This window comes from Entelurus aequoreus, linkage group LG16, assembly GCF_033978785.1.
Source record: "Entelurus aequoreus isolate RoL-2023_Sb linkage group LG16, RoL_Eaeq_v1.1, whole genome shotgun sequence".
Lineage (NCBI taxonomy): Eukaryota > Metazoa > Chordata > Actinopteri > Syngnathiformes > Syngnathidae > Entelurus > Entelurus aequoreus.
The window spans coordinates 17,105,671-17,117,918 of NC_084746.1; the positions used below are offsets into that span (position 1 = coordinate 17,105,671).

The 12,248-nt window shown below is 42.7% G+C and overlaps 1 protein-coding gene and 1 long non-coding RNA gene across 3 annotated transcripts in view; one reads left to right on the forward strand and one right to left on the reverse strand.

The window, feature by feature from the left end:
* The window catches only part of ptger4c (prostaglandin E receptor 4 (subtype EP4) c), a 16,035-nt gene extending 11,819 nt beyond the window's left edge, over window positions 1-4,216 (reverse strand). Inside the window, exon 1 of the mRNA XM_062022263.1 lies at window positions 3,390-4,216. Within this exon, the coding sequence (XP_061878247.1) occupies window positions 3,390-4,208 (819 nt within the window). The 5' untranslated portion in view covers window positions 4,209-4,216. The remainder of the gene's footprint in view (window positions 1-3,389) is intronic.
* Window positions 1-12,248, forward strand: part of LOC133630653 (uncharacterized) — a 74,564-nt gene that overhangs the window by 16,827 nt on the left and 45,489 nt on the right. The gene's annotated exons all lie outside the window — the stretch shown is intronic.

Genomic DNA, 12,248 nt, shown 5'->3' on the forward strand with positions numbered 1-12,248 from the left:
TAAGACCGCAACAACAACGAACTCGAGCTAAAAAGCAGCTTACTGTGGTGGAATCATTGACACAAGTGAAGTGCAAGCAGTCGCGCTGCACATACTAAACTGCACTTACTAAAACTACAGACTTCTCAATGTTTTACTTGATGATTTATTTGCATGCAATGTTTAATACTACATTTTTGTTTACAAATGTTTGTTATCCTAGGCAGAAGTTTTAAGTTTGCACTCTATTCATCTCACTGTGGGAGATGATTATGTGCTATGCTACGTTTTTGTAACGGAAGTATTTTATTTAAGACAGAAGTATAAATTAGAGATGTCCGATAATGGATTTTTGCCGATATCCGATATTCCGATATTGTCCAACTCTTAATTACCGATTCCGATATCAACCGATACCGATATATACAGTCGTGGAATTAACACATTATTATGCCTAATTTTGTTGTGATGCCCCGCTGGATGCATTAAACAATGTAACAAGGTTTTCCAAAATAAATCAACTCAAGTTATGGAAAAAAATGACAACATGGCACTGCCATATTTATTATCAAAACAGCAGCTTGGAATTTGGGACATGCTCTCCCTGAGAGAGCATGAGGAGGTTGAGGTGGTCGGGGTTGAGGTGGGGGGGGGTGTATATTGTAGCGTCCGGGAAGAGTTAGTGCTGCAAGGGGTTCTGGGTATTTGTTCTGTTGTGTTTATGTGGTGTTACGGTGCGGATGTTCTCCCGAAATGTGTTTGTCATTCTTGTTTGGTGTGGGTTCACAGTGTGGCGCATATTTGTAACAGTGTTAAAGTTGTTTATACGGCTACCCTCAGTGTGACCTGTATGGCTGTTGACCAAGTATGCTTGCATTCACTTGTGTGTGTGTGTGAAAAGCCGTAGATATATGTGATTGGGCCGGCACGCAAAGGCAGTGCCTTTAAGGTTTATTGGCGCTCTGTACTTCTCCCTACGTCCGTGTACCACTCCGTACAGCGGCGTTTTAAAAAGTCATACATTTTACTTTTTGAAACCGATACCGATAATTTCCGATATCACATTTTAAAGCATTTATCGGCCGATAATATCGGCAGTCCGATATTATCGGACATCTCTAGTATAAATTAAGGAAGCACTTAATTTAGTTCTTTGGAAATGATTCCATAAAAAGTACAATTTACATCTGGTCTGGAAAAAACAACATTATACAAATTAAAATTGTGCTGAGAATGAGATATAGTGTCAATTCTACTACTTTTTGATCAAATAAAAAACACAAATTATTTTAATCTCTATCATGTATTCATTGGTTTCTATAAAAAATAGGGGAAAAATCGGACACAATCCTAAATCCAATATTAACATGTTTTTTTTAGGCCATATTGCACAGGACTACTTGCTTGTAGCCTCAGTGGCAAAGTCAGTAGCTCATTTCAATGAATATTTGACCTGAGAACATCTTTAGCACATGCTCAGTAGGGTTAGGTAGCTCAATTCAACAGAACACTGGATTTGGCCCCTGAACCGCCAGTTGAATAGGCCTGGTGTATAGTTTGTGGTTGTACAATCATATGTACTGTTTTGGTTTCACTATTTATAGCATGTACCTGTACTTTTTTGTGCAGATGGAAATGTACACACGGTCAAGTAATTAGTCCAATAGGGTTACAGTAATCTTGGCAGAAGTGGATTCTTAGGTGGAAAACTTCAATTTTGATAATGGTTGATAATATTTTAGCTGGTTTTGGTGCCAATCCAATTACCAGTAGTGGTACACGGGCTCCATCTAGTGGTGCGTCAAAGAATCACTTGATTTAAGTACAAACCCCAAAACCAGTGAAGTTGGCACGTTGTAAATAAAAACAGAATACAATGATTTGCTAATCCTTTTCAACTTATATTCAATTGTATAGACTGCAAAGACAAGATACTTAATGTTCGAACTGGAAAACGTGGTTATTTTTTGTAAATATTAGCTCATTTGGAATTTGATGCCTGCAACATGTTTCAAAAAAGACTGAGAAAGTTGATGAAAGCTCATCCAACACTTATTTGGAACATCCCACAGGTGAACAGGCTAATTGGGAACAGGTGGGTGCCATGATTGGGTATAAATGAGCTATTGCAAGGAATTCAGGGATTTCACCATCTACGGTCTGGAATATCAAAAGGTTCAGAGAATCTGGATAAATCACTGCACGTAAGCGATGATATTACAGACCTTCGATCCCTCAGACTGTACTGCATCAAAAAGCGACATCAGTGTGTAAAGGATATCACCACATGGGCTCAGGAACACTTCAGAAACCCACTGTCAGTAACTACAGTTCGCCGCTACATCTGTAAGTGAAAGTTAAAACTCTACTCTGCAAAGCGAAAGCCATTTATCAACAACACCCAGAAACGCTAAGCTGGGCCCGAGCTCATCTAAGATGGACTGACGCAAAGTGGAAAAGTGTCCTGTGGTCTGGCGAGTCCACATTTAAAATTGTTTTTGGAAACTGTGGATGTTGTGTCCTCCGGACCAAAGAGGAAAAGAACCATATTATAGGCGCAAAGTTGAAAAGCCAGCATCTGTGATGGTATGGGGGTGTATTAGTGCCCAAGACATGGGTAACTTACACATCTGTGAAGGCGCCATTAATGCTGAAAGGTACATACAGGTTTTGGAGCAACATATGTTGCCATCCAAGCAACGTTACCATGGACGCCCCTGCTTATTTCAGCAAGACAATGCCAAACCACATTCAGCACGTGTTACAACAGCGTGGCTACGTAAAAAAAGAGTGCGGGTACTTTCCGCCTGCAGTCCACACCTGTCTCCCATCGAAAATGTGTGACGCATTATGAAGTGTAAAATACGACAGCGGAGACCCCGGACTGTTGAACGACTGAAGCTCTACATAAAACAAGAATGGGAAAGAATTCCACTTTCAAAGCTTCAACAATTAGTTTCCTCAGTTCCCAATCGTTTATTGAGTGTTGTTAAAAGAAAAGGTGATGTAACACAGTGGTGTTCCCAACTACTTTGGCACATGTTGCAGCCATGAAATTCTAAGTTAATTATTATTTGCAAAAAAAAAAAAGTTTATGAGTTTAAACATCAAATATCTTGTCTTTGTAGTGCATTCAATTGAATATGGGTTGAAAAGAATTTGCAAATCATTGCATTCCGTTTATATTTACATCTAACACAATTTCCCAACTCATATGGAAACGGGGTTTGTAGTAAGAAGTGAAATAGAGGTAATAATAGTAAGAAGTGAAATAGAGGTAAAAATAGTAAGAAGTGAAAGAGAGATAATAATAGTAAGAAGTGAAATAGAGGTAATAAAAGTAAGGAGTGAAATAAAAGGTAATAATAGGTTAATAATATTGCACATTTGAGGGGATTATTAGTCCTTACCACCAGAGGGATGGAGCACACCAGGAAAACGATGGTCATGAAAACGAGCAGCCAGAACATTTGGATCTCCGCCGCCGAGGTGACGGACTGCAGTCGCGGAAAGCGGCGCCGCGACCCCCCCTGCTCGCACACCTCCGCCCGGACAATCCCGGTCCTCTGGTTCATGCCCACCAGAGACCGGCAGACGGCCAGGTTGCACAGCACGGTGACGGCGATGAGCAGCAGCATCACGCCGCCGTACAGGAAGGAGTAGCAGGCGCCGAGCGCATCCGTCGCCCTCCAGTCCAGGAAGCACCAAGTCCCCGGGACGTGTCTGACGTGCCGGCCGAAGCCGAAGCTGGGCATGATGCACAGCACGATGTTGGCCAAGTAGGCGGCGAGGAGCGCGAAGCGGGCCATGGTTCTGTCTATGTGCTGCGAGTAGAAGTAGGCGTGGTTGATGGCCAGGTACCTCTCCACGGCCATGGCGCACAGGATGGACATGCCCGCCGAGCCGAAGAAGAGCATGGAGAAGGAGAAGAAGTGACACAGCGGCGTGCCGCCGGGCCAGCGGCCGGCCACGTAGGTGGCGATCACCACCGGGCTGGTGAAGCACGTCCCCAGCAGGTCCGTGATGGCCATGCCGCACACCAGCGTGTAGAAGGTGGTCTCCTTCTGCTCCTTCTTGGACACGCACAGCACCACGATGGCGATCAGGTTCCCCAGCACGCCCACGCCGAACATCGTGGCCGAGGTGACCAGGGACTTGGACTCCAGCCGCAGCGTGGGGAACGCGCTGTGGTTGTGGGGCGGCTCGGAACCGTTCGTGTCGTTGATCATAACGAAAGGGCGAAAAGGGAACTTTCTTTTTAAAGTTGAACGAGCCCGTGGTGGGGAAAGTGTTCATCCCACGGACACATGATGGGAAGTGAGACTTGGTGGCTTCCACGCGTGTTTCTATCCCGCATGAAGGCGCGCCTGTTTACGCGTACGCGCTCTCCTGTGCGGGTATTTAAGCGCGCTGCTGATGTCAGCACTGTGACGCGCACCGTGGAAACACTTTCTCCCGGCAAAGACCTGCTGGGGAATAGTCGTCACGCGGGGAGGGGGCACGCTAAACCGTGGATGATTAATGGCAATATAGCAGTGGTCCACAACCTTTTTTGCACCACGGCAGGGGCGTCACTAGCTTTTAAGGACAGGGGGGGCTTAGACCCCAGGAGATGCACAGGACGGGAGCAAACGTAGAGCACAAAACTTCACAAACGGCTAACAAAGACTTGTTATTATTATTATTTTAAAAAATGCACGAAACGAAATTAAATGCTCCCCGGGAAGATGGCTTTTAACCTTTTTTTTTCTTCTTCATTTGACATTTTATATTAAATGTCTTGGTTTTTCCTCCCTCTGAAAATCCTATGAAATGTTTAACAAGCCATCCTATAAAAATACAACAGCTATTAATGTAACAATACAATAAAACAAATATATTTAATTATGTTTTTTTCATTATTTTAACATTAGGCTAATGTATATTACTTTATATAGATTCTACAAGAGTGCTGTGGGCATTTTCTATATGAACAAGTCCAAGGACCGCAAGCAAGGTCGCAGAGAAAATGCGGACTGGATTTTGAGTGATGTGGGTATTTTCTATATGAACAAGTGGAATGGATTGGATACAGACACACTAAAGGGGCTCTCTACCTTAAAGTACCAATGATTGTCACACACACACTCGGTGTGGTGAAATTTGTCCTCTGCATTTGACCCATCCCCTTGTTCACCACCTGGGAGATGAGGGGAGCAGTGGGCAGCAGCGTTGCCGCGCCCGGGAATCATTTTTGGTGATTTACGCTATGAAGTGAGGGGAAACTGAGTGAATAATGACAAGTTATATGATTATTTATTTAAACTCATATTCGGGCAACTTTATAATGAATATGTCAGCATGTATTTGTAAAAAAAAACTTAAAATTAAATAAAATAATAATAAATATAACACCAAATTATTTAGGGGGGCTTAAGAATATTTTAGGGGGGCTTGAGCTTGAGAATTTTTTTTTACAGTGCAGCCAAATAGCTAGAACTAGCATGCATTAGGGATGTCCGATAATGGCTTTTTGCCGATATCCGATATTCCGATATTGTCCAACTCTTAATTACAGATACCGATATCAACCAATACCGATATATACAGTCGTGGAATTAACACATTATTATGCCTAATTTGGACAACCAGGCATGGTGAAGATAAGGTACTTCTTAAAAAAAATTATAAAATAAAATAAGATAAATAAATTAAAACCATTTTCTTAAATAAAAAAGAAAGTAAAACAATATAAAAACAGTTACATAGAAACTAGTAATTAATGAAAATGAGTAAAATGAACTGTTAAAGGTATTAGTGGACCAGCAGCACGCACAATCATGTGTGCTTACGGACTGTATCCCTTGCAGATTGTATTGATATATATTGATATATAATGTAGGAACCAGAATATTAATAACAGAAGAAGAAGGACCTGAACCGGAAGGCAAAGCTCTCGATTTACCGGTCGATCTACGTTCCCATCCTCACCTATGGTCATGAGCTTTGGGTCATGACCGAAAGGACAAGATCACGGGTACAAGCGGCCGAAATGAGTTTCTTCCGCCGGGTGGCGGGGCTCTCCCTTAGAGGTGAGAAGCTCTGCCATCTGGGGGGAGGGGGGGGGGGGGGTGAGGAGCTCAAAGTAAAGCCGCTGCTCCTCCACATGGAGAGGAGCCAGATGAGGTGGTTCGGGCATCTGGTCAGGATGCCACCCGAACGCCTCCCTAGGGAGGTGTTTCGGGCACGTCCGACCGGTAGGAGGCCACGGGGAAGACCCAGGACACGTTGGGAAGACTATCTCTCCCGGCTGTCCTGGGAAGGCCTCGGGATCCCCCGGGAGGAGCTGGACGAAGTGGCTGGGAAGAGGGAAGTCTGGGCTTCCCTGCTTAGGCTGCTGCCCCCGCGACCCGACCTAGGATAAGCGGAAGAAAATGGATGTGGATTTGTGTGAATGAGTGTAAATGGGGGAGGGAGGTTTTTTGGCTTGGTGGACTAATTGTAAGTGTATCTTGTGTTTTTTATGTTGATTTAAAAAAAAAAAAAAAAAAAAAAAACGATTCCGATTAAAAAAAAAAAACGATACCGATAATTTCCGATATTACATTTTAAGGCATTTATCGGCCGATAATATCGGCAGGCCGATATTATCGTACATCTCTAGTATGCATATATCTAAAAAAATTAAGGCTTTTTTAAAAAGAAGGGTTTTTAAGCCTTTTTTAAAAGCATCCACAGTCTGTGGTGCCCTCAGGTGGTCAGGGAGAGCGTTCCACAGACTGGGAGCGGCGGAGCAGAAAACCCGGTCTCCCATTGTTCGCAGCTTTGTCCTCGGAGGTTGGAGGAGGTTAGCCTGTCCGGAGCGGAGGTGTCGTGTGGAGGATTTGGGGGTGAGTAGTTCTTTGAGGTAGAGGGGAGCATTTCCATGGAGGCACTGGTGGGTTAGTCGGGAGACTTTGTATTCAATCCTGAGTGGAACAGGAAGCCAGTGAAGGGATTTGAGAATTGGTGTGATTATGGTCATATTTCCGCACTCTCATCAGGATCCGAGCAGCACTATTCTGTATGTTTTGCAGCTTCTGAATGTTCTGAACATCAAATGATGTTAGTTAGTTAATTATATTTATATAGCGCTTTTTCTCTAGTGACTCAAAGCGCTTTGCATAGTGAAACCCAATATCTAAGTTACATTTAAACTTAGGGTGGCGCTGGGAGCAGGTGGGTAAAGTGTCTTGCCCAAGGACACAACGGTAGTGACTAGGATGGCGGAAGCGGGGATCGAACCTGGAACCCTCAAGTTGCTGGCACGGCCACTCTACCAACCGAGCTATACCGCCCCATGATGAGAATCAGGTGCCCTAATCCAGTGTTTTTCAACCACTGTGTGTGCCGCGACACACTAGTGTGCCGTGAGATACAGTCTGGTGTGCCGTGGGAGATGATCTAATTTCACCTATTTGGGTTAAAAATATTTTTTACAAACCAGTAATTATAGTCTGCAAATGACGTGTTGTTGTTGAATATCAGTGCTGTCTAGAGCTCGGCAGAGTAACCGTGTAATACTCTTCCATATCAGTAGGTGGCAGCCGGTAGCTAATTGCTTCGTAGATGTCGGAAACAGCGGAAGGCAGTGTGCAGGTAAAAAGGTTTCTAATGCTTAAACCAAAAATAAACAAAAGGTGAGTGTTCCTAAGAAAAGGCATTGAAGCTTAGGGAAGGCTATGCAGAACTGAACTGGCTACAAAGTCAACAAAAACAGAATGCTGGACGACAGCAAAGACTTACTGTGGAGCAAAGACGGCGTCCACAATGTACATCCGAACATGACATGACAATCAACAATGTCCCCACAAAAAAGGATAAAAACAACTGAAATATTCTTGATTGCTAAAACAAAGTAGGTGCGGGAAATATCGCTCAAAGGAAGACATGAAAATGCTGCAGGAAAATACTAAAAAAAGAGAAAAAAACACCAAAATAGGAGCGCAAGACAAGAACTAAAACACTACATACAGGAAAACATCAAAAAACTCAAAATAAGTCAGGGGGTGATGTGACAGGTGGTGACAGTACACCTACTTTGAGACAAGAGCTATAGTGATGCATGCTTGGTTATGGTTTAAAGCAGACCTGGGCATTCTGCGGCCCGCGGGCCACATCCGGCCCTTTGTGCGTCCCTGTCCGGCCCGCGTGAGGCCAATTATAAATTACAAAATAAATTTTAAAAAGTATCTATGTCGAGTGTGCAATACAACGGTGCTGCTTTTGTTTTGAAAATCGTTATTTGTATTACTTCCGTGTGGACGTATGCGTGTGCGTGATTGTGAGTGAATGTGAACAGCTGCAATCACAAATTACAAAATAAAGTTGAAAAAGCATCTATGTCGTGCGCGCAATACAACTGTGCTGCTTTTATTTTGAAAAGTATTATTTATGGGCGTGTGTCCGTGTGTAACCTGTGAGTGAAGGTGCACAGCGACAAGTGATGCACGGTTTACACCCGAGACGCTAAAAAGAGAAAAGTTGATGAAGAATGGCGTGTTTTCAACAAGACATGGACTGCCAAGCAACGTTCCCTCTAAGGTGCGCGCCTGCGCAATTGCGCACTGCTCAAGCGTCCGCTGCGCGCAGCAAATATATGCCGCGCACCAAATCAAATCCCATCTGAATTCTAAACAAAATAAACATATTTATTCTATGTAATTTTGTAATGCAACTTTGAGTGACAGTGACAACAAGCGGCCCTAACGGTGTTCGTCAACACCGTTCAATTATTGTAGCGTCTATCGAGATGCTTCGAGGACAGGAATTATATCGATCACTTTATTGAGCAAAACTGTTTATATTCGGCCATAACCACACCAAAAACATGAGTAAAACACTTCTATCTCGAAAAACTAGTCATTTTCTGCCGTACAAACCAGGCCAAAACCAACTTGTCATCTGTTACCAACACGCATACGACTAAACCACTGGTGCGTTTATGGCCACACAAAAAGTCGGACAGCTCAAACACCACACAAAGTTACACTATGACTCCTCAGTCATACGTGTGCTTATTTTACTGTCATTTATTATTAATGTTAATTTATTTATATCAGTCATGGAATGTTGTTACACACACTATGTTGAAGTATTACTATTATTATTAATTATTATTATTATTATTATTTATCTTACGGTATATATCAAAAATAATATTGAGCAAAATTTAATTGAAATATTGTCGATGTGGCCCTCCAGCAGTGCTCGGGTTGCTCATGCGGCCCCCGGTAAAAAATTAATTGCCCACCCCTGGTTTAAAGTCATATCTAACAATTGCGACAACGCCTTTTTACTGTCAACTGAGTTTTGTTTTTTAATGATTTCTGCCGGATTTTTTCAACGCAAAAAATGTGCCTTGGCTCAAAAAAGGTTGAAAAACACTGCCCTAATCACATGGCCCGGTGTATAAAATCAAGCACTTAGGCATGGAGACTGTTTCTACAAGCATTTGTGAAAGAATGGGCCGCTCTCAGTGATTTCCAGCGTGGAACTGTCACAGGATGCCACCTGTGCAACAAATCCTGTCGTGAAATTTCCTCGCTCCTAAATATTCCAAAGTCAACTTTATTAGTGGCCTAGTGGTTAGAGTGTCCGCCCTGAGATCGGTAGGTTGTGAGTTCAAACCCCGGCCGAGTCATACCAAAGACTACAAATGGAACCCGTTACCTCCTTGATTGTGGGGTTTGAGGTCGGCGGGGTTTGGTGGTAGCGGGGGTGTATATTGTAGCGTCCCGGAAGAGTTAGTGCTGCAAGGGGTTCTGGGTATTTGTTCTGTAGTGTTTATGTTGTGTTACGGTGCGGATGTTCTCCCGAAATGTGTTTTTCATTCTTGTTTGGTGTGGGTTCACAGTGTGGCGCATATTTGTAACAGTGTTAAAGTTGTTTCTACGGCCACCCTCAGTGTGACCTGTATGGTTGTTGACCAAGTATGCATGGCATTCACTTGTGTGTGTGTGTAAAAGCTGCATATATTATGTGACTGGGCCGGCACGCTGTTTGTATGGAGGTAAAGCGGACGTGACGACAGGTTGTAGAGGACGATAAAACCTTTAAGGCACGCCCCCAATAATGTTGTCCGGGTGGAAATCGGGAGAATGGTAGCCCCGGGAGATTTTCGAGAGGGGCACTGAAATTCGGGAGTCTCCCGGGAAAATCGGGTGGTTGAAACCGATACCGATAATTTTCGATATTACATTTTAAAGCATTTATCGGCCAAAAATATCGTCAGGCCGATATTATCGGACATATCTAATTGTAAATAATGTTCATGACATTAATCCATAATAAAATTCCCCTCAAGAAAAAAGTAACTTCTTAATAAAAAAAAAAGCCTTTTACCCATAGTTTTGAAAACCCAGGAATTGAGTTAAAATAATACCCTTTAAACCCAAAAAATTGATTGCTCTGCATAAAAATAACTCCAAAATGTAATCCAACACTCGCAACTCATAAATTGGGTTATCAAAATAACCCAGCATTTTTTTGTGTGTACTGAGTTTGTCTTGCACAGTCTTTATCTGTACGACATCGCAGACGATATGCGAATTTCTGTCGGAAATGTTTGTCAAAAAGCGAAGTACAACTGTGCCTTTCTGACGGTGTCCATCAAAACTTAACACTATTTAGATAATTGATGAGCCTTTTGTCTGCTTTTGCGTATTGCTGCAGCATGTTGGGGACATTCAGGAGTGCTTCATGTCAATATTTGCCTGTAATTTAAATTGTTATGTTTTTATTTTATATATAATTGTTGTGGGTTACTTGTTTGGGGGAGAAATGAGAACATATGACATGTGTTAAGTTGTATTTCTGGGCTGAATAAGTCAAAAATCCAATAAACTAATGTTTAAAATAAAAAAACTAAACATTATTATCTTTGTAACGGCACTTTTTTTGACCCAGATCTACAAACCCCAAAACCAGTGAAGTTGTCACGTTGTGTAAATGGTAAATAAAAACAGAATACAATGATTTGCAAATCCTTTTCAACTTATATTCAATTGAATAGACTGCAAAGACAATATACTTAATGTTCGAACTGGAAAACTTTGTTGTTTTTTGCAAATATCAGCTCATTTGGAATTTGATGCCTGCAACATGTTTCCAAAAAGCTGGCACAAGTGACAAAAACGACTGAGAAAGTTGAGGAATGCTGAACAGGCTAATTGGGAACAGGTGGGTGCCATGATTGGGTATAAAAGTAGATTCCATGAAATGCTCAGTCATTCACAAACAAGGATGGGGCGAGGGTCACCACTTTGTGAACAAATGTGTGAGCAAATTGTCAAACAGTTTAAGAACAATATTTCTCAACCAGCTATTGCAAGGAATTTAGGGATTTCACCATCTACGGTCCGTAATATCATCAAAAGGTTCAGAGAATCTGGAGAAATGACTGCACATAAGCGACGATATTACAGACCTCCGATCCCTCAGGCGGTACTGCATCAAAAAGCGACATCAGTGTGTAAAGGATATCACCACATGGGCTCAGAAACACTTCAGAAAACCACTGTCAGTAACTACAGTTTGTCGCTACATCTGTAAGTGCAAGGTAAAACTCTTCTATACAAAACAAAAGCCATTTATCAACAACACCCAGAAACGCCGCCGGCTTCGCTGGGCCCGAGCTAATCTAAGATGGACTGATGCAAAGTGGAAAAGTTTTCTGTGGTCTGACGAGTCCACATTTCAAATAGTTTTTGGAAACTGTGGACGTTGTGTCCTCCGGACCAAAGAGGAAAAGAACCATCCGGACTGTTACAGGCGCAAAGTTGAAAAGCCAGCATCTGTGATGGTATGGGGGTGTATTAGTGCCCAAGGCATGGGTAACTTACACATCTGTGAAGGCACCATTAATGCTGAAAGGTACATACAGGTTTCGGAGCAACATATGTTGCCATCCAAGCAACGTTACCATGGACGCCCCTGCTTATTTCAGCAAGACGATGCCAAGCCACGTGTTACAACAGCGTGGCTTCATAGTAAAAGAGTGCGGGTACTAGACTGGCCTGCCTGTAGTCCAGACCTGTCTCCCATTGAAAATGTGTGGCGCATTATGAAGTGTAAAATAGCACAACGGAGACCCCCGGACTGTTGAACAACTTAAGCTGTACATCAAGCAAGAATGGGAAATAATTCCACCTGAAAAGCTTCAAAAATGTGTCTCCTCAGTTCCCAAACGTTTACTGAGTGTTGTTAAAAGGAAAGGCCATGTAACACAGTGGTAAGAATGCCCCTGTGAC